General features: G+C 44.9%; 1 protein-coding gene across 1 annotated transcript in view; it reads right to left on the bottom strand.

The window, feature by feature from the left end:
- LOC126544252 (E3 ubiquitin-protein ligase UHRF1-like) overlaps nucleotides 1-23,574 on the bottom strand; it is a 96,049-nt gene that overhangs the window by 32,735 nt on the left and 39,740 nt on the right. Inside the window, exons 8-10 of the mRNA XM_050191504.2 lie at nucleotides 22,608-22,839; nucleotides 9,075-9,179; nucleotides 2,827-2,933 (exon numbers count right to left, since the gene is read on the bottom strand). Coding sequence (XP_050047461.1) covers nucleotides 2,827-2,933; nucleotides 9,075-9,179; nucleotides 22,608-22,839 — 444 coding nt within the window. The remainder of the gene's footprint in view (nucleotides 1-2,826; nucleotides 2,934-9,074; nucleotides 9,180-22,607; nucleotides 22,840-23,574) is intronic.

The raw sequence follows: 23,574 nt of genomic DNA, 5'->3' as shown, positions 1-23,574 counted from the left end.
ATACACTTTCCACTGCCAGCGCTTTTCACGATAGCGTCGTCTCAGTGCGGGCAACGCTATTAGCCCCGTGGGGGCGGAGTGCACGCGAAAGCGCGGCTGGCTTTGCTTAATTCGTGAAAACATCATCAACATGCCTATGTGAAAACACTGTCAACGTGGCATGAAACCGTACCATTCGTCGCTGACTCCCAAATTCATCAAAATTGATTGTTTTCTCATTCATATTTGTTTTTTAGATTGATCGCTAATTCGGAAAATTCTGCGTCCCCTTTCTGTGTAAGAAAAATCAATCGGCGACTGTACTTATTTGCATAAAAGGTCGAATTTACATACAACAAAATTTCGATAGAACAAAGCAAATTGCCCGATTTTACCTACTCCATTATATCGAGGTTTAACTGTATAAGGCATTTTTGTCTTTTTTTTTCTACAGCAGTGAAAAATTCTGTCTCTCTCGCATGACCATGTGATAGCACAAAAGCAAGCAGCATTTTGAAATTTTGGCAGGGAACACAACAGCAGAGCGAACGGCTTGTCCAGCTTTCCCCAATGCGCGTGTGCGCGTTTTTAGAGCAATCGGCTACTGAGCAAAACCGACACCGCTCCACTGAAATGCAGTACCTGCTGCCACGTGGTACCGATCGTCCCGTGCGTCTTGTGTGCAGTGTGTCACCTACTAAGCGCACGCTGTCATTGTGCTGGTATGCTTGCTGTATCACATGTGTGCGTTTTCTCAGCAAACTGCAGCATCTGTGCAGTCAGCTTTCTTCGTGACTGCACCACTCTTGGCTATGCACACATGTAGCATGTATCTTGTTGAGCCAACGCAGTGACGGTGGGCTGCTTTTGTTTCTGCAAGCGACCAGCACTTGAAGTGGTCTCACTCAAACAGGCAGCAGGGAACAGTGGCGCATTTGGGTTATCACCAATTAAAAACAAGCAGTAAGCTGAAGATGCTAATCGCAATAGGGTTGGGCAGCAATAAGTCATACTGGCCCACTCGTTGATGGATATTTGTATTCTTTGCCAAGCCCGCCACCACGCCTCCATGCATTTCCAATCGTTATCGGCATAGGCTTCACCACAATTACACCAGAGCCAGAATCATTGGTAGACGGTTTCCGCACTTACGTAAAAGGCGAAAGACCTTTCGAAGCACAACATGGCACACATTTTTGTTTTGCCATTTGTGGAATAAGGTCACTTGTTTTCTGGCCAATGTGATATTCCGAACACTCAATTATTTGAACTTTCAGTCAGTCCCTATCGAGTCTGAATTAATGGTCAGTGACTGTATCGGAGACAATGCAGTGAAAGTGCCGCTAGCTATCTTAATGAGAAAAAATAGGTGTAAGGCTGTCCGAAGTTAAATCAAATGACAATAATTCAGAAAGTACATGCTTCATGGACACATTCAGGACATCTCAAAGTAATGCAGTTGACTCTCGTTACAACGAACCCTGATAATCAGACAAAAGATGTCCATTTTTTCAGAAGTCCGTAATATCAGAAACGCCTTACTTTGGAAACTTTGGTCGCGATGTATAACAACGTTATTGTAAAGAGTGCGTGACGAATGTCCAAATTAAAAAACAAACAAAATAGTCGCAGTTTCGCCTGAAAGGCGAATCGTCGATTGCAATGCCAAATTTGTAGACAGCTATGCGAAGTAAGGATAGTAGTTTTATCGACCGTATAAAGTCGTAAACATTAGCATACTAACTAAATTAACAAGCACCATGTCACGTGCGCACTGGTAAACATGAACACATCTCGCTCGATGGCCGCGGAAAGTCACTGTAAAAACGTTGGAGTGAGGAAGCATGGCAGCAACAGCGAGCATATTTACCTTCGTGCTGCCTCTCGCTTCAGCACAAACTAAACATCAAGAGCACAACACATACGGAGCTACCGGCACTGGGCACATTTTGTCCACATTGCAGATCGCTTTGAAGATGAGGCCCACGCAGGCGCGCACTTTGTCCACGTTGCACATCGCTTTCAAGATACAGCACCCGCGCTGTTAACAGCAGCCACCAGAGTAGCATCCTCCCTCTCCATTGCCTCCCTCAGTGCCTCGAGCGCAAAAGAAGACGGCATGTTTCCGACCCGCATTCCTCTCTCACGGACGCAATATTGAGCAGCGATCATCAGCTGACCCTCGCAAGTCAGTTGCCAGCCAGTGTCGACCTGGCAAAAGTCCATTTTATGCGCCCAATTTTGACAAAAAAATGCCTCTAATTTGTCCGCTGTAGCCGATAGTCAGTTGTAGCACGGTCTGTTAAAAGCGAACTTCATTGCATTAATAAATAAGGTAGAGCAAACTAAGGTTGAAATTTGGTCAGTTATATCCGAAAGCCTGTTGTACGTGGGCACGTTGTAACGAGCATAGACTGTATGAGAGTAGAAAGGCAGACCAGCACAGCAATTCAACAGTGCATGAGGGGTTCATTTAGTTCCGTGACAGCAAAGGACCTACGGTAGCTAAAGAGTTCCTGCATTAGAAAAAATACACAGCGCACAATTGGCAATAACATAAGTGAGAAGGATGCAGTAAAGAGCACAAGGCAGGAAAGATTCAAGATTTCCAAATTGTAAACCATTGGCAAAATTTTGCTAAGGTCCACCACAGCAACGGCAGCAAAATTGCTACATAGCTGGGGCAGGCTATAATGTTGTTTGCTTCTATGAAGCTCCAGGACAGACTCAACCATGTGCCAGTGATGACACAAGTTCCATTACAGCTTTCAACAGGACTTCGTGGGAAACAAAGCTGAAAAACGCTTCTGCTAAAGAAAATAGAGTGTGTGAGAGGTAACAACTTACATGTTCATGCGAGTCAACTTTTGGTCACAAGACTGCTCTGCAGTGCGTTTGTTTCCGGACAGGTCACGGCCACCACTGCCAGTATATAAGAACTGCTCACCATCGTCCTGTGGGACAATAGAGACAGTACAATTACAGTAAAAGCTCATTAATTCAAGTTCCACGGGGATGCTATGAAAATTCGAATTATACAAACTTCGAACTAATGAAAATCTGAAAAAAAATCACTCGGTTAAGGTGTTTATATAGTCCAACGTGGCTTGAGCACGTGCACATACACGCTACACACACGTGAACAACACCGCCTATACTTCGAAGCACTGGCGCAGCCAACGTAACCGGACACACTGGCCGCGTCCAGTTACGGACGCATTGTTTTATACGGCGCAGAGCGGAAAAATGCCGCAATTTCGCCTGAAAAGCGAAGCATTGATTGCGATAGCAAATTAGTAGATAGCTATACAATGTAAAGATAGTAGTTCTATCGACTGTATAAATTTGTAAACATTCGCTTGCTAACTAAATTAACAAGTACGGTGTCACGCACGCACAGGTAAACATGAACACATCTTGCTCGATGACTGCGGAAACTCGCTGAAAAATGTTGTAGTGAGGAATCGCCGCAGTAGCAGTGAGCGAATTGACCTTCGTACAGCTCTCGCTTCAATGCGAACGAAACATAGAAAGCAAATCACGTACAAAGCTATCGGCACTACAGGCACTCTGCAAACATCGCAGACAGCATTGAAGATGAGGCCCACGTGGGCACGCACTTTGGCTACGTCGCAGATCGCTTTCAAAATACAGCACCCACATGGCCGCGCCATAAGCAGTAGCCACCTACAGTCACCGGAGAACATCCCCCATCTACCTCCCTCCGCCTCACCCCCATGCCTCGCGCGCAATGAGAGAGGGCGTGCATCCGCCCCGCCTTCCTCGCTCGTGCACGCGAGATTTAGCAGCCTTTGCCGCCTCACCCTCGCACGCTTTCGTTTGCACATACAGCATACAGCGCACGGCAACGATTTTATCAGCCTTGAGCTTCATACGGTACCTCACAGGAGAGGAGCGACATACACCAGAGGCATTGGTCATGCCTGGCCAGGCGCAAATGAGTCTCTCTCCAGTCAGACCTAAACAAAGGGCCGCAGATGAAAAGAGCAAAGCTACGCAACCCACGCAGCGACGCCAGCATTGCCAACGTGCTCCCGCGCACCAGCACTCTCCCCATCCACGATGACGCGGAGTTAGAATTATCGGTGGCGGTGCGTATCTCAGTGTGAATTAGCGGGATGTGTTACATATTGCTTTCAATACATTGCTAGACGGACCGCGGCGGCTACTTCGAATCATCCAAAATTTTGAATTCACGAGTTGTGAATTAACGAGCTTTTACTGTACAACACACATCCCCATATACTGTACAAACATAGCAACCACAGCAGCTCCCCTTTGTACAATTACTGAAAAGCATTATAAAAACATATTCAGCATCTGTCTCCAAGTACACTACCAGGTGCTGCACATACAACCCAAGCAACCACGGATATCCGTGGGATGTCGAGCACAAGTCCTAATGTCCATCCACCTAACTATCCATCTCGGACGTCCATAAAATGTCCATAGCCTGTTTGGATGTCTAGAGGACATCCTGTTTAGAACATCCCCTGGTTGCAGATAAATGGGCATGCCTTGAGACATAAGTTAGGTCATGAAGCAATGTCCTAACAGGCAAAAAATATAGTTGGAAGTTCTGAACGTTCGTAATTCGTTTTAGATTTTCATGCATTTCATATATTTCATGTATTTATATCTCAGCATAATAGATTTCAAAGGCTATGCTTTCACAGGCTGCATGAATGATTACAGAAGCAAAATAAACATCATAGAAGCCATGCAGTAGTAGACAATCTCTAAGGCTATGCTTTTGCTACAATGTTGCTATATGAATCCTGCGGAAGTGATTTTGGGAGCTGGAAACACATAATAGCTAGACGTTTGGTTTTTGGATACCACCCATTCCCAAAACAAGTAGCTATTTCACTGACTAATTTTATAATAATAAGAATGTTTCAACAAAATAATTTAAATTTGCGTTGACGTATCAAGAAGCCTTGGCAAAGCATGCTGTTTGACAGTGTCCAGCAGTGATCTAATCCAATCTAAGTTACAGCCATCGTTTCATTGTTTTAATGGCGGCAAAGCACCGATGCAGTGTTGGTTCGTTTGCCATCTTCACAGCCTGCCTGAAGTCACCTGCTCAGCTATTCAGGTATGACAGCTACATCTACCTCTATTTGAGGCATTGGAGTATCGGAATGTGTTTTGTTCCCAGGTGCCATCAAGCCCTAAAGTGAGGGAAAAGGCGTACATGCGAAAGAAAGCGTCACTACAAACAAAGGCTATATATGAGGACTTCAGATTTCGTGCCGGCAGCTGACAGTCAATAGCCAGAAAAATCACAAGTCCAGAATGGTGCAGTGGTGCACGTACGTCGCACACATGCATTAACATGTGTTGTCATCCTACCCATGCGAACGTTTGTGTGCCTTGTGATGTTTGCCGCTGTACAGAGGCAGCATCGGAAGTTAATGCCAATGATTGCAGCACGACGCGAATGCCGACCTCGGGCTCAGAAGTAAAATGCTGCAGCCACACACAAGCGAAGCAGGTATTAAAGACTCTTATAAAATTAAATTGAATGTAATTTGTTGGTAACAATCATTCACCGCTCTGCGGTTGCTAAGTGCAAGTACATTAAAACCTCGTTAAACCGTACCCGCTTAAACAGTAGTTTCGTTTTAAAAGTAGTAAAGTCAAATCCCCGACTCAGTGGCCATTGAACATAATGTGTTTTGTATCCGCATAAACCATACCAGCTTATTGTGTACGTATCGGTTAACAAGTAGTGTTTCAACTTTTTGTGGCACAAACACGGCGGTGCGTCGTCTCCATCGGGCGGCCCGGCAGAACAACAAGCCTCAGAGATCGGAAAGGCCTCCAAGCACCCTGTGCGTTTGCGCGTGAGGCCGCATCAACATCAACATCATTTTGGCGGTGTGCCAGAGAGCATTGTGGCGTCGTGCATGCAAGGACTCGCATCATGCCGAAGCTCGGATAAAGAAAGACGCCGGATGCTCAGCATAGAAGAAAAATTAGACATCATTCATGCTATCGAACGTGACACGAAGTTGGCGCTGGCACGCGACAGGGGTCTGCTGTTGACTACGGTGTGTGGCATTTCGAATGCGAAGAAGTTGCTCGGCAGCGCTGCTGCGACTGCGAAGGGATGTTGACTACGAGGTTCGACTTTTCGCCATCGTTGACTCTGCTGTTGCCGAAGTGTCAGCTAGCGACAGTGATGAGGACGACACGAAAAGCGACAGCACGGGCGATACAGGCCCGACAGTGGCAGAAGCTGCGCACTACGTCAGCCTCATGAATGCAATCGTTACGACGAGAACAGCACCCCGCAATGAAAAGGGCGCCCCGTGACTTCTGCAGCGCTACCGCGCGTGTGCACAGAGAATACGTAACGCCAACAAGGAATCTGCCATGTGAGTGTTTGCCAAGAAGAGGGGGCGGGCTGAAAAGCTGGCTCGCAGCTTCAGTAAGTTTGAGGCCGCTGTCGTCGCTACTAGGCCGCCGCGGCATCAAACGAAAATAACACTTTTGTCGCGCGAAGTGAATAAATACTGCATGTTTTTTTCTTCTTTCATCGCACTCTCTCTGAGTTCCGTTTTTGACAGGTAAGTGGTCGATCTCATGCTATTTCGTTTAAACAGTACTACCGTTTAGTACGTACTTTTTCCGAGCTCCGGCCAACTACGGTTTAATGAGGTTTCACTGTACTGGCTATACTGCTATTAAATCCATCTGGGGTGAAAATTTCCGTATATTATTTATGGATATGCATAATGGCTGTCTCAATATATCATTCTTGTAGCCAAAGCGGTAAATGTTAGGAGCTTCAAGTTTCATGCACTTTATTTCTTTCTTACTAAGCTTCCAAGTGAAAAAAAAAATTGCTCCATGTATGCAAATAATAAATTTCAGTTGTAATTATTGTTAAACAATATATAAATTCCTCGAACTAGCAGCAATGGCAGTGCTTTCGGTGTTAAAACTTTCCATCCCAATGAGTTTGCAGGTGCGTCGCATTTTAAGTTTTTCATATCTTTGAAAATGCATTCTATTTCTGACATACTGTACATAATTGAGTTTGAATGATACCTCACATTATTCTGTGTAGACTTATTCATGTCTGTATTAAGTAACCTTGTTTAATCAGTGCCAAACAAGACAAAGGACAACAAAGTTGGGATGAAGACAGCGTTTGTCTTTCTCCCACCTTTTTTGCCGTCCTTTGTCTAGTCCGTTCTCATACCTTGCTGTATTAGCTAAGCCTTGATGCTTAGACTTTCACTACACATTGTGCTGTCTTTTTGTCATTTCTGCCAAGCATTTATTCTTGCTTGTGAGCTTTTTTTCTTTATTGTAAAGCATGTGCCTATAATGAATCTTCGTAAGGTTTGGCGGTACGAAAAAGTAAAGTATAATAATTAATAAGACCTCATTTAGTTGTATTGTCTTTCCCACAGTTGTGGGACTCTGTTTAACATGTTGAAAGGAGTTTCTATTTTTGTTTTTTGTCTTCACACTGTTCTAACTTCAGTCACGATATCTAGATCTGCAAAGTGTTTTTTTTATCAGCACTTATATTTGTTGCTATGAACAGTATTCATGTGTGCTTTGTGAACTCCACAGCATAAGGTGGCAGTAAAAGATTTATTGTATTTTGAAGCTGGTGTGGGCCCTTTTTTTTTGCTTGTTTGTAGCAGAGCAGTGACAATGAAATGCACTGACGCACCCGACCGGTTGTTAAATAACAGTGGTTGGGTGCTTGAATGCATTCCGCTATCACTGCTTCAAGGTGTGTGTGTATGTGTGTGGAAGCACACGCACACACGTGCAAACACACACACACACACACACACACACATATATTCAGTTAAAACTTGATCTAACGAAGCCAGATTTTACGAAGTTCACGATCTAACGAAGAAATTTCCATTCCCCGGCAGGTACCTATAGGGTTCAATGTTGTCATCAAACCAAACCGAATTAGGGAAACTAACTTGGCCAAACTCCATTAGCTAAGTTTTTCCTGAAATAAATTAGTAAAAAAGCAGCGACTTCTTTCTAATTTTGACACAGATGGGTTTTTCTTTGAGCATGCGCCCTAAAAGCTATCACGTTAAAACATCTAGGCGCCCTGGTCACGGCCCTAGCATTATTTTGACAAGGCTGCATGCCATGCCCATGCATGAAATAGCGGACTCAACACCACCTCAGTAGGGGCGGCGGTGGTTGCTTTCGTTATTTCGTGGTTTATGCGACAGAAGGCTAGGTTAGTGGCAAATACAATGACCGGTAGCTTCTGCGTGTCGCTATGTTACAATTTTAGATTTTGAAGGACCGAAAAATTTCTATCTTGATTTTACAATCTTCCCAATTTAACGAAATAATTCGAGCGTGGTCACCACTTCGTTCAATAGAGTTTCAACTGCGCACACGACACACATGCCATCCAAAATATGTCCGCCACAGGATCCCGTTTCGGATGTCCGATAGATGTTGATGTCCGATAGATGCATGTTGATGTATAAATTCGTTTTTGGATATCTATCGGACGTATGACTGACGTCTGTCGGAGATTTGCGGACGTCCATCGCATGTCCATTATATCGGAAACGGATATCCGTATCACGTCCAATGGATATCCGTGGTTGCTTGGGACTGTAAATGCCACAGTAATGCCTCACAACCTGAAGCACTAATGAAAGTAATGACATTTACGATCAGCTCAGTGGTGATAAAATAATCGGGATGCGGGTGCGAGTGTAAAGCATGTCTACTTTGATTTGCATCTTGCACTGCTCCCACACTGCCAGGGAAGTCGTGAAGCCCTCACCGCTGTGGACACTTATCAGTTACAAGCTGGCCAGAACTGAAGCTTCCTCGCTGAATTTTTGCAAATAGTAACAAGGGTTCTGGATTCCTTCAGCAAATAAAGGCATGTTGATGTATAAGCATTTGTTGTTTTCTTGAGACATTTCATAATTTGACATTGAGTTGATTCGGTCATTTTTTCAGAAACCGTGAAATCGGAATTTTTGAGGTTTTACTTTATAAAGGCTTTCACTAGGACTACACAGAAGAATGAAGAATGCAATAAAAGAAGTTACCTGGTCGTCCTCATAGCCTCCTGAAAGAACAATAGAGTAAGCCCCATCTGACTCCCTGCCATGTATTCCTCCAACTGGTGGCCGATGGCAGCCAGATTCTGACACCTGCAAGCAAAAACCAATAAGTAGTTCTCTCTGAATGACAAACGGTAACTTACAATGGATCGTTGTTTACAACACAAAGAAATCATAATCAGACCACACGTCTCGAAAATGATCATAATCATCCCTTTGACATTGAATGGCCAGCCCCCGCGCTGTTGGCTGCTCCAAGCAGATGTTGCTATTGTCGCTACATGCGGCTGTATGTACTTGTATGTTATAATAAAGTAGCATCTGTGACGTGCACGTCACCAGTGCCTCGCTCGCTGATTTGCGGCTCATTCCCTTGTCATGATACATTTACCGACAAGGGTAAACAGTAGAGGTACAAAGAACGAAAAACCCTGTTGATAGTATTTGTTTGTTCTCCTGCTGCTGCTTCCACAGCACCAGAGTCTGCACCTTCTACAGGCATGACTTTTGCACCTGTTGCTCCGCCCTTCCTGTTGTCCCCCAGACTGCTCACCACACCATTACGCACCAATAAGCAGAAGAATGTCACCTCATAATTCTACAACCTTCCTCAATTTCAAAAAGTGAAGCTAGTGCTTACAACCAATACCTGTTTACCAACCAAGTGAAAGTCTAGCAATACTATTAAATTCAACTTGAGCAACTAAGGGTACTGTAGCTGACCAATTTTTCAGATTTCTTCGATTATTTTAATTCTGCACTGCCATGTGCTCCACAAGTATAATGGCAACCAAAAATGTGGACCCCACACAATTGTTTGTTTTATTACGATGTCAATCATATGGACACTGCAGGTGCATTTCTGCCATCGCCGCTGCTATTGCCGTGAGGTTACGTATAAGGACCAAGGGCCATAACATCATCCACATGCGCCGTATGCTGTATGTGCAAGTGAAAGCATGCGAGGGTGAGCCGACAATGGCGGCTCAATCCCGCATGTGCAAGGGAAGTGGGGAAGAAGCACACCATCTTCCATCACATGCAAGGCACCAAGGGGGGGGATTCTACTCCAGTGGCTGCTGCGTATGGCGCCAGTTGCTGTGTATCATCAACAGCTCTGAACTTAATTTGTAACGAATGCGAACGTTTATACAGACAAGGACATGTGGCCAGTCCATCGTGTAAGTCTTGCGGCTGCTGCGAGAAACTTCAGCATGCGATATTGGAGTGTCCCGCATTCAGTGCGCAGCGTATATGCCTAGTGAGGGACTATCATCTCCTTGGCCTGTGGTGTACGACACTCGACGAATGTTTGTACCCCAGTGGTTGTGCATCTTGACGTGATCAGGCTCATCGCACTCTACTTACTTTTCTCGAATTAACTAACTTAGGTTCATGTTTGTAGCGTCGATACTATTTCTTCTATTTACCATTCTGCAGTTGCATGACCTTCAGTGACCGGCCCTACTGTGTGTGATCTGTATTGTAGATTTGTCCTGTTGCTCTTTCTTTCCTCTTTCCTCCCCTCCCTCCTATCTTCCATTTCTGTGTTGCTGTCACCTCCCTTGTGAAGAATAGGGCGGCATTGTGCCCCTTCTAGTGGCAGTTGCCAGCCTGCTCCTCGCTTTCCCTTTCCTGTTAAATGTACATATGTTTTCGAAACAAATAATAATAATAATAATTTGTGGGGTGTTAGCACTGCTGGAAATACACAGATGGGACACTCACAACATCCACACTTCAACGTATCACAACACATCGTAGAATATAAAATGCATGATTAACGATTATTGCAAGCAAATATTGCCACTAGAGCTAAAGCTGAAAAAAAGGTAATGAGTTTACTGGCTGCTAGTGGACAAGGGTTTTTAAATTACCATATGAATACCTAACACATAATACTAAATTCACATTTGAAATTTGGATATTCACACACTACTGCTTTCTGAACAGTTTAAAAAATTACTTCAAGTACTTCTCGCAGTTAGACCTAAGATAAACGACATCCTACTGTATGCCCATCAACAGTATACAAGTATACAATAGGACATCACTCGCAACCTATCACGCATGAAGGAATTTTTCGTACTCTTTTTTTGTCTGCTCAAACAGCTTGAACAGTCGCTTTTTTCTGAACACCAGCACTTACAGAGACACAAGCACAGAAACTTTTGCACATGCACACATACAAATGCACACACAACACAGCAAAAATAAGTGTTTTAGCAGATAATCAAAAACGTGAATAGCACACTCATCATATTACCTCTCACCTTAATCACAGTACTAGGGAATACAGTAAAAATTCACTATAGCAAAGTTGAAAAGAGGAAGCCGAAATTGCTTTGTTATAACCATTGACAGTACTCGCAGCTAACATTGCCTGCCAGCACTGGGGAGAGGGGAGGTTGCAGTGATTACTGTCGGGTAAGCCAAAGCCGAAGCAAGAGACCAGTGCACGCCACTGAAGGACCGCTAAAGATAGTTTTATGCCACGTCTTCATCAGCAAGACGACTGCTTTTTCTAATGCATCTATGTCATTGTCATGCAAGCAGAAGTAGCAGCACTAGAGGTCTTATCAGTATAGGAGAATCCTGTTAATACGAACTTCAAGGTGACCGGAAATTTATTTGAATAAAACAAAGTTTGAACTAAGGAGAGGGCCAGTAAATATAGTGCCCAATTGATGAGAATTTCGGACACATCTCAAGGCAAAGTTCACCATCAAAAGTTTCATAATCTCCTAAAGAACCCTATCCTCATCTCACCCCCGCGCATTGAAGCTCCCTTCTCCCCTCCTCTTTCGTGGTCGCACATTCTTTTCAGGTTGCCAATTTGCGGCTTGGTAGTATTGCCAAATCATGCATGCAGCGCCAGCGAAGCAATACTCGGATTATGATGAGTTGCGCTGAACAGCAGCCTAAGAGATTGTAAACTGGGCCACAGTAGACACAACATGGATGAGCCGAGCATCCGCAAATGGAGACTGTTTTTACAATTATACGAGTGCTGTTGTATGAAATTATTTGTGTGGGCTATACGCGAGAAAATACAGTATCTTTTCTCCATCAGCATGTGACTTCATGTGCCGCAAGAAGCCTCCCGCCTCCGCCCCTGCCTGCTCTTTTTAAGCCAGACCAGGAAGAGAGCGCACGCCACACTAATTGCTTGGATTCAGCCTCTGCTCCCGGTGCGCCTTTTCTTGTCATTTTTACGGCACGCAACATTATGTTAGCTAGCGACACATCAAACCTTCACCTTTGGTTTGGGTTTCCAATAGCAGTTCATGGAAGCAAGGAATTTTGTTTGAAATAACCATTGCGCAGTTCTCGGAGTTCAATTTTGGGGGGATTTCCCCTATACAAACACATAGGACCTTGCTGGGACTAACAGAGCAGTTCGAATTATCCATCAGTTCGAATTAATAGATTTTGAATTATCGAGATCTCACTGTATTTTGTGACCATGCCCTCAAAATACTGCAGGCCTCTGGTTTCATAGAATGCTCGTTGCTGTCTGTGAGCAGACGCTGCTGAAAAACAACAAACGCATTCCTTTATACTTGCATGCAGCAACAAGCATTACATGAAGTAGTGCAGAGGCTGTATTTTGTAATAGTGCATTTCATTTTCTATTCTTATCATTTGTCAGAGCGAGTGGCCAATGCCAGTGACTATGGAGGTGCAGCTTCGTTTAAGCCAATAACGAAGACTGAAAAGAATGGAAAACAAAATTGATGATTATAAAAAGTTTACTATGCAAATTCAATGCACATGTAATCTACGTGAAGCGATCACTAAAATGCTAAAAACTAAATCCAATGCATACAAATGTCTTTATTGTCAAGCAACATAACGTGTTCTCTCATGCAATGTTTATGTTTATGCACAACATTCACAAGCTATGACGAAATGCAAATAGCAGCTCACGCGAATGCACACTGATAATGCACAGAGAGCAAGAGAGTACAGGAGTGCGTGGTGTTGGTAAAGCAGGGTAGCACAGCAGCAGCAGTAGAATGCAGGTGTGGGTACTAACTTGACAGAGCAACCGATTTGCCACTTTGCTAGGCAGCCGACAGCTCACAGGAGTTTTGAATTGTTGCATCAGACGTTACTAGCATCGTTGCATGCAACCAGATTTTGGCCAAAAAGGCGTGAAACAATCAGTAAATCTTAATTATAAACTTAAAAAAGTCCATTATATCCATTTCTAAGAAAGAAGCATGAGAAGGTGTTTCGGTGTTGACAAAGTCCGCATGCGCTAGTATTTGCGGAAGCAGCACAAGGTCCTCGCTACAAATCGGACACGTCACACCTTTTGCAGGCCAAAGATTGGAATGTTTCTTTGTGTGAAAAAAGTCTGAATGTGTCAGGAACCTGCGAAAGAAGGCTGCACCATTTAGGACGAAATGATCAGGTCACACACACAGCCATGGCAAGAAAGCATGGCATCATGTCCACATGGGTCATGCAGCAAAACGGACTGTTTGAGAAGGCACCCATTGCGTTGCCAATAACTGCCTCCTTGCTACGAGCAGAAGATCCTCACTTTTCCCAGATTTGTGATACGCCTGTGGCGGGACACAGTTTATCTTCTCACAAATCAAAAACGCGAATCATACACCGATAAACTTGGACATGCAAATGAGCAGGAGGTCGAGGAAAAAAGGCGCACACAGCATGCTTGTCAAACAACCAGTGTCTAATTAAATTACTATTGGGTTTTACGTGCCAAAACCACTTTCTGATTATGAGGCATGCCGTAGTGGAGGACTCCGGAAATTTCGACCACCTGGGGTTCTTTAACGTGCACCTAAATCTAAGTACACGGATGTTTTCGCATTTCGCCCCCGTCGAAATGCGGTTGCCATGGCCGGGATTCGATCCTACGACCTCGTGCTCAGCAGCCCAACACCATAGCCATTGAGCAACCACGGCGTGTTACCAGTGTCTAAAAGCAGTGCTTCACTGTGATGCTAGCGATAACAGCAGATGGCCAGGAAGCTGCCACCATACATTAGCTTGAAGAGAAAGACTATAGCAAAGGCCAACTTCCCAACAGGCATACACATGAGAGTCCAAGAAAAAGGTTAAATGTCTGCTGCTTTAAGACTGATTGGGTTCCAACAATCTGGGGATGGCGACCTGGCCCTGTCTCTCCTTGTGCTTGACAGTTCTTGTGGCCAGCTGGAAGAAACATACGCTGCACAATACAGGAGCTGTGAACTCAGATTGCGATCATTTCAGGTGGGCTCACTTCAGTGCTGCAGTCCCTGGATGTGTGTGTGAACAAGCCAAGGATAACATGTGATACTGGTACACATCCTGGATGACCCAGGAAGGATGTGCCCTGACGCCGACTAATAAGGTTAAGTGGCTGTCCATCGAGCTGGTGAGTTCCTGGATTTTGGATGCATGGCACTCACTACCAGCTGACCTGATCGCATAACGCTTCAAAAAGACTGGCATCGCAAATGCGCTGAATGGCAGCAAGGACAAGCTGTTGTGGGACCACGATGTGGAAGAATCAGACGGTGACCTGGACAACGGGTCTGGTGATTCCGATGCAAAATGCAATAAAGAAGCTGTCACAGTTTGCAAATAGTGGACATGCATATTTACTCCAGAGGTAAGTTATCTAATGCATTTATAAAATCATTACCGTCTTACATTTCAATTTTTGCTCTCGTAAAAGTTCCCATAGAGTTTACCTCACATGCTAGACAAGCTTGGTTTCCCAGAAAAAAGAAAGCGGATTCATTATGCGATTATATCCAATAAACCTCAATATAACGAGCTTCAATATAACAATCTCAAAGTAACAAAGTATTTATCATTTCATAAGTTCATGCCCACAGAACACAATGTATTTTTAACCTGAAATAATCAAGTGTGCCTATCCATGATTTCAATATAACGAAAGTTTACTGCTCACACGAAGACAGAGACAATAAATCAAAACTACTGCGGGCATCAGTGGGCAAATGGTTGACTTACATACGGTTGTGTGCAAATGCACCTTTCAAATCACACACCACGCGGCAGAGAACAGCCACCGAAGCGGAACAGCATCTTCGCTGGCAAGCCGGTCATGGCCTCCAAGATGTGCCGCCAGATCGGCCGCATCCAGAAGGCCATCACATGGTGACTGCGCTGTTGAGCAGAGGCACTAGGGGGCACACCTATCAGCCCATCATATCGCATACAAGTGCATTCTATGCAGTATGGTACAGTCGCCGACTGATAATTTGGACTTGACGAGGACCATCAAAACATCCGAATAATCGGAAGACCGAAATACTGCGTTGCCCACAAAATTAGTACATTTATTCCACAAGTGGCCAAGAAAGGTATGCCATATTCTCAGATTGTTTCTTTCAAGGATACCTTCAGTTTCACATGACTAGCGCAAGACGCATTAGAGTCTACAAGAGATGACAATCTTGGCACAGTGCCACACAGGCTATCTTATCACAGTGCAGAAACACTGCTGCTCGTGACTAGCAGCCCAAAATATTGCGAAAGTGAAAGTAACTTTGAAAGTGATCATCCGAGAATATGGTCCAAGTTGGTCAACACGCACATATGCTTGCCTTTGGCCTAACTAGTCCATAGCTGCGATTTGTTAGCGATGCCTTTTATATAGGGGTGTGCTAATATCAAAGTTTTCGAATACGAATACTTAGCTTCCGATATTGAATCGAATATCAAATAATGATATGCACATGCATTTATTGCAAGTTGAGTTAATTTGTTATGCTGGAACATTGCAATCGCATTGTCAATGTTAAAGACTAGATTAGTAAGCCGTTATGCTAAAACATTTTGGCACATGTTAACTTGGAAAATTTAGTAAATCCCACTAGCTGTCCTGACCAGGCTGTGCCTTAATATACAACATCAAATGCTCATAAACTCGGAGGCATTTGACCCTATGTCAGTTGTCACTCATCACACTTGCTGTCAAGCAATAAGCTCACAATTGGGGCTGGTGCTGCAAAAAAAAAAAAAAAAAAAAGTTTAACAATTACAATACTCCCCAATATGAAATTTGAGCGTAGCTCTATACGTGTTTCCATTTCGCAATATATTGGCTGGCGCGGACAATCTGTCTCACACAGCATGTTGCAAACGAAGCAAAGTAGCGCAACTGCCTCGCTAATTGGGAGATCACGAGAGGCCGCGCGTAGCTGATGCGTGGGAGCAATTCAGAGCAGCCGCTGCAGACAGACCTCCACTCATTAAGTGCTATGTTTCCATATAGACGATGCATGCTGCTCTGGCGCCGTCTCATAGCCATCGTTGCAGCAAAGCCCATCTTGTGCAGCACCACACTTTTTTTTTCTTCTCACGCTTTTGCCATACCCTCCTCCTCCACTTTCCTCCTTGTGCTCTCTTCGCTATCACCATCTTTTATCTCCCGCTGCACTCTGCGTTCACTTTCATCTTTCGCTGTGCTCGTTCGCTAGCTCGGTTATGAGGGACAACGCCGACGCTCGCCGCAGAAACAGCGAATGCACACTCGCTGTCCGCAAACCCGTGTCCCTTGCTACTGAAAGGCTGGCCTTCCAGCAAGGCTAAAACTTTTAGTGGCTAAGTATGCTTTACAGGCGAAATTTCGCTAGCAGCACAAAATTCAGCACAAGCTCGCCTCTACATTCTCAGATTCTACAGAAACAAATTCTAAGAACCGCGTTTGCTCCGGCACTGCAGCACTATATTCGATTTGATTCAAATATTCGGATCTAACCAAATATTCAAACATGTTGGAATATCAATTTTTAAATCGAATAAGAATATTAAAAATGTATTATTCAATAATAATCGAACTTTTCAAATATTTGCACGCCCCTACTTTTATGCTATTCCTCCTCATGCTTTTCGCACTTCGTCAGTGGTAAAGAGCAACACTCTGTGCGCATTATAAAATGGATGAGCTGGTCATGAATGGTGGACGATTAGAGTGAACAGAACTTGCACGTCAAATTGCACAAATCACAAATGCAGCCTTTATCAGCATTACTAGAATTCCTAATAATGTTGGCCTTTATGACTTACTGGCTTGGCTTGTCCTCTGGTTGGGGTGCAGTCGGGTAGTACTAGCTTGACTGGGCTTCACCAGTTTTGGTTTCGAGGAAGCACCGGCAAAATGGCCAACGACTTAGCAAAACAAAAATACTGCTATTTCTGCTAGACTCAGTGGCCAAATTAGCATACGGCTGTGCTGTCAGAGCGCGAATTATCGCACGACGCGCTGTAAGGCATCCAAAATTTCCATCATCCTAATACATTGTCTATGTGACTTGTGGCGGCGCCACAAAGCTGTCTCAATAATCAAACATTTCCGAATTCTCGATCTCCGAATAACCAGCCAGTAACTGTAGATAATATAGTATTTCCGTATTCCACACGTGCCTTACATCAGCACCCATTTGCTGTTTTCGTTGTTGCCAATTCTCCCTGCTCTGTGTGGCAAGTCACAAGTGTGAGTAGTAGAGGCGGTAGTACCCTCTCAATTGAGGACAAAGCTATAGTATTTCGCAAGTGATCTCGATCGGTGAGAAAACTGATGTCGATGCTAGTTTCGGGATACCACAGAGCTCCCTCTCCATGAGCTTGAAGTCAGAAGACACTATCCTCCACTCAATGAAGAAGGGGACAAATTCCCAGTGAAAGCAATTAAAAGGTTGTAGCTGACCGATTACTTCACCACAAACAAAAGTGTTCATCGTGTGCACTGCTCCTGCAACAAGTTTTCGATATACAGTCAATGACCAATTTTTCGGACACCCGATTTTTCAGACATGCCTGATAATCTGGACACCTTTGCAGCAGCCATCATGTATAGTAAAAGCTCGTTAATTCGAAATTTCGGATAATTCGAATTAGTTGCCGCGGTCCGTCCCACAATGTATTGAAAGCAATATGTAACACATCCCGCTAATTCACACTGAAATCCGCACCGCCACCGATAATTCGAACTCCGCATCATCGTGGATGGGGAGAGTGCTAGTGCGCGAGAGCACGCTGGCGTCGCCGCGCGGGTCGCGCAGCTTTGCTTTTTCGATCAGCGGCAAGGACGATAACACCCTCGCCGCGCGCCATGTTCTTTGCGTACGAGCGTGCGAGGGTGAGCCGGCAAACGCGGCTCAATCTCGCGTGCGCGAGAGGGGAAGGTGGGGCGGAGCGCGCCCTCTCTTGTCGCGCGCGAGGCAGGGGGCTGAGGCGAGGGAAGGACCTGGGGACGATCTTCGGCGGCTGAGGCGGCTGCTGCTTACGGCGCGGCCATGCGGCCGCCGCATCTTGAAAGCGATCTGCGGCGTGGCCAAAGTGCGCGCCCGCGTGGGCCTCGTCTTCAAAGCGATCTGCGACGTTTGCAGAGTGCGCGTATTTCCGGTAGCTTCATATGCGATGTGCTTTCTACGTTTCGTTCGCGTTAAAGCAAGGGCTGTACGAACGTCAGTTCGCTCGCTGCTACTGCTGCGTGCCCTCACTCCAGCGTTTTTCAGCGAGTTTCCGCGGTCATCGAGCGAGATGCGTTCATGCTCACCTGTGCGCGCGTGACACAGTGTTTGTTAATTTAGTTAGTAAGCAAAAGCTTACAAGCTTATACGGCCGATAAAACTATTATCCTTACTTCGTATAGCTATCTACTAATTTTCTATCGCAATCGATGCTTCGCTTTTCGCGCGAGACGGAGACTTTTTTCTCCGCCCCAGTCAGCGCGACGAACGCGCGGATGGAGCAAGAGCCATCTCGACGTCGGGCGCGTCGGACCGCACTGGCCGCGTCCGGTTACGTTGGCTGCGCCAGAGCTTCGAAGTATAGACGTTTTTCACGCCAACGTGACGTAGCGTGTGCGCGCGTGCTCACGCCACGTCAGACTATATACGTGCCTTGACCGAGCGATTTTTTTCTCTGACTTTCATTAGTTCGAATTTTGTATAATTCGAATTTTCATAGCATCCCCGCGGAATTCGAATTAACGAGCTTTTACTGTACCATTAGGGCCAATTTATAAGGACGTCTGCAATTTTGCACGTCAACACCCTTCACCGTCTAATTCTTTGGACTTTTGCTGTGACCGCAGGTTCCAAACAGCATTAATCGAAGCCACCACTGCCATCATTTTGACTATCTTGCAGCTTCAAACCAGCAGTTTAGCACGCCGATACGCTGGTATCCGTAGCAATTTCTGTTTGGCCACATGGAGTTTGGTACGTGGTCATGTGATCGTTTTGTGCTAGCGTGCACTCTGCAATGCTAGGCCTAGCCGCTTTGACATTCGCTAACAAAGTTCCTGTTGTTCTGTGCCGTGTTTTTCATTGAAAGAATTTGCCACTGTCGACAATGGCACCAACTCTGCCTATGTCATCTTCCCAGATGGCTTCAAAGCACAGAAGAAGCATTGCCTGATGCCAGTTCCCAAAAGTCAGCTTCACGGTGTTATGTGTTCAGTGGTGGTGTTAATACAGTGGTGTTAAGGGGGGAGGCTACCCTTGAGACCGAACTTTTTTATTTTTTAAGATATCCAGATGAAACTTTCAGGGTACGTTCACACCACGGAACTATGAGGAACTGCAAAGTTTCATGAAGATATGTTTATTAGTTCCAGAGTTATTGAGGTCTAACTAGGTGATTCATGTATATGCCTGAGGAAGAGCCTGGAGAAATGCCAGCACATCGTAGGAAGCTGAAATTCACTGTGATGATCCCTTGATAGATATCCCAGGGGGCTAAAGAGCCCTTTTCTTTAATTTCCCCTCCAAAAAATTTTAAGACAACTTTGAATTTGATGTAGCCAGTAATGACCACATTCATCAAAAATTAATTGCTTATTATAAATTAACTGCACCAGCTTTCAAAAAAAGAAGCCTGTTACCCCCTGGCAAAGTCATCCAGGAACAGAATAAAAAAAACGGCATACAAATCTGAAGGGCGGTTCTTGAGATATCGCCTTCCCCAGCACCACTACTAGCAAAAAAATCCATTCCGAGAAAACAGGCCTTAAAGTTGAACACGTGTTTTTTTTATTAGAAAGCTCCTGCGGAGCTTCTAATTAGCTCGAACTTGCGGCTCCAGGCACATCAGTATGTCGGATTTTCGACTGGCGACAGCCGAAAGCACATTTCCGCCGCTGAAAAGCTTCTACGCAGTCGGCACTCGCTACGGAAGATCGGAAGTTCGATGCTCGTACAAGACGCATATCGCGCTCCCGCGCACTGAACATCTGCACTGTCTTGGGCTTTGCCGGCATCGCGTGCAGCGAAGAACTAGCGAAAAAAGATAAAGCTGAGCAAATAATCTAAAAGATAGCGCAAGGCGATGAGCAGCTCGCAAGCTCATGTTGAGGCGGACGGAGCAAGGGGCAATAGCGACGCGAGCGCGGCGGGCGCGCCATCAAAGGGAGCAGCCGCCGCCGCCTGCGCAGCAGCCAATGGCAGGCGCGCTTTAGCCCGCAAGATTTGAGCAGCCGCCGCCGCCCGCGCAGCAGCCAATGGCGGGCGCGCTTTAGCCCGCGGGATTTGAACGCGCTGCTCCGGCCAATCAGCGCTCCGCATCACATCGCGGGAAAACGCCTATAGCGCCTCAACCGCGCCGACGATGCCATTTTGCAAGGCGGCAAAATAGAGACAAAGAATTCGCGGTCAAAACGACACCAATATGGCGCGGGCAGGCCGCATGGGCCGGGAACGGCGCGCGCGCGTAGTTTGACTTCATTTCGGCATTTGCGCGTGTTTTGTGGGCCGCGGTGGCCTCAAAAGTAGCGTTTTTTTGGTACTTTACGGTTGAATTAGGTGCTGATAATTACAGAACAGGTAGTTTATGAGACATACAACCCAAAAATAAGGTTTTTCGAAAATCGACTTTCTCGCGATTTTTCGGTTTTCAAGGGCCGCGTCCCCCCTTAACCGGTCAAGAATGCGCAGTGTATTGCGGTGAAACATACTAAGAGCGGAAATATGCCGTTGTAATGGGACATATTATGTGTTCCTTAATTATTACACGCATGCCCCCCCCACTGTCTCCTTCCACAGTACAAGCACCGATACGCCTAATAACTGTGCTGGCAGCCATTCAGAGCTATTTCGAACGTGACTGACGATTTGAGTTCTTGAGGGCAGTAAAAAGCATGCATTCATTTTTTCAGACTGCCAGATTTTTTGGACGTTTTCGCAATCCCTAGGGAGTCTGAATAATCAAATTCAACAAAATTGATTTATTTTTCATCAAAATTAGTCTTTTCAGACTGCCTGATTATGAGACATTATTCATTGCCCCATCCATGTAAATAAAAAACGGTTGGCGACATTACATAAAAGGTTGAATTTCAAGTAGTAACGAAGTAAAGTGCAATTTTATCGACTTGGTCATATTGAGGTTCGATTAAAAATGAAGCTTGAATGCTGATCAGCTGCAGCAAAATGAAAGCTTTTTTTTTTCTTTTCTTTCTTTTTATTTTTAGGTGGCATAAATTAGTCCAAGATCAATCGTACTTGCTACCCGGCTTTCTGCCCAATTTTGTTGCACGGTGAGCAGATATCCATTTGCAACTGCTGCCGAATGCAAATGCGCCATAAAGCTATCTGTAGGATAAGGTGGAGAAAAATGAAGCAATCTGCTTCTGGCTACACCATTTTTCCTCCTTGGAGTCAATACACAACTTTTATTAATTGAAAATGTGCTTCAGAATGCAACAATCCGAGTATACAAGTCTGCCATATCATTATTTCGGATTTCACAGATTATTTCACAATGGGGAAAAAGATAACTGAGTCCAAAGAACTGCAGGTTTTTTTACCAAGCATCGCAGACACATTACAAAAAATAATATGGCTTCCTCATCATAAATTTGACTACTGCTTTTATCACCAGCTTTTGTGCAGCCCTCCTCCTTTATCATGAGAAAACTGAGGAAGGTTTCAACGTGAACCCAAGGATAGAGTGAGGGATTCTAAGATGAAGAGGAAGAAATGAAAACAGCAGCCGCATATAGAAATGGCAGAAATATGTAGAAATATATTACAGGCAGAAGAAAGCTTTTACTTGCTGAGAACAACTGAGAACACAACTGAGAACAATATGCTATCCCATCTGCTCATGCTATATTTTTCTTTAAAGCTTCACAAAAGTTCCAAGAAAATCCCAGCATAGAATAGCATACCGTATAGACTTGTGTAAGGCCTGCACTTTTTTTTTTCTCTATCTTGACAAGGTGTGGTCCTTACAGGGGACTGCCTGTCTAAGGGCCACTCCGATGCACACAGGGGGCATCGGGGCACCGAATGCAATCACTTCTCCACTGGAAATTCTTTTCCCCAAATTTTTGGCTGCAAAGTTGGGGGTGTGGCCCTTACGTGGGCGCGGCCCTTATACAAGTCTATACGGTAAATCAAGCCAGAAATGGTGCCTGATGTGTGGCTTACATTGAAAATTAGAAAATGTGTTTCTTTAAAATAAACACAGAAAAGCAGCTCCGAGCTGCACTAATCATAATCCGGTTACACAACTCACCTGAAGCCTGAATTTCCACAGAGAACCAACAGGCACATTAGGAAGGGCCCCGAAGTGGTTGGCCGGCACCAAAGTGCACTCACGCGTACGTCCCACACAGGCCATGCCACGGCCCCAGTCGCGTTTGCCTTCACCAACAATTGAGGGCAGCCGGGACTTGCGCCGAGACTCCTTCAAAGCTTCCCCAGGCTGAACAACCTCTGTTGGATCATGCTTGCAGTCTGGGCAGAACCTGGGAAACATGCACAACTCTAACCATCATGCAATGCCAACAGCTAAAAGTTTAATCAATTTAATATGCTTCTACTGAAGATAATTCTTTACGCAATTTTTATTTACATGTTAGAGAACGTTTTCACTAAAGACTATGCATTATTTTTCTTGATTAAGCAAAGCAATGTTGAACCACAGTTGTTATATAATGAAGCCTCTGCACATCAGATATGCTTGGACTCGAGAGAGGGTACACGCAGAAGCGGTGAGTGAATTTCACTGTAGTGCTGTACGCTGCCCAGAAACTCAACAACCTTTGCACTGCACGCATTCCATTCATGTCTGGGTGGACACTCAAGAACACATAAGCAGGATCAAACACGAGCGAATAATTATGGTGATGATATTATGATGATGATGATACATGAGGGGGGGGGGGGGGGTTTGGCATAAGGACCAGGAATAGTTAATTAAGCATGAGCTGTGAATTGAGAAAAGCTGAATTAGCAGTGACCGTTCAGTCAACTTTCGTGGTCAAAAGACAGTGACTATACTCTGTTTCATGCATTGTGGACAATAATACAAGGGCTGAGAGACTTCGCTTACTGCTTGCATCCACAACCAAAAAGTAGTTCATCACACATTAAAGAAAAACATAGGTGCAATCCATGTAATTTGATGCGACATTAAGTCTCATACCTTTATATCACAAAATATGATGCAATTATTACATGAAGGTGCTGCAGGTCTGAAC

Source organism: Dermacentor andersoni, chromosome 1 (genome assembly GCF_023375885.2).
Source record: "Dermacentor andersoni chromosome 1, qqDerAnde1_hic_scaffold, whole genome shotgun sequence".
Taxonomy (NCBI): domain Eukaryota; kingdom Metazoa; phylum Arthropoda; class Arachnida; order Ixodida; family Ixodidae; genus Dermacentor; species Dermacentor andersoni.
The sequence above is the reverse complement of the archived record's forward strand: the minus strand, read 5'-3'. Positions and strand labels throughout refer to the sequence as shown.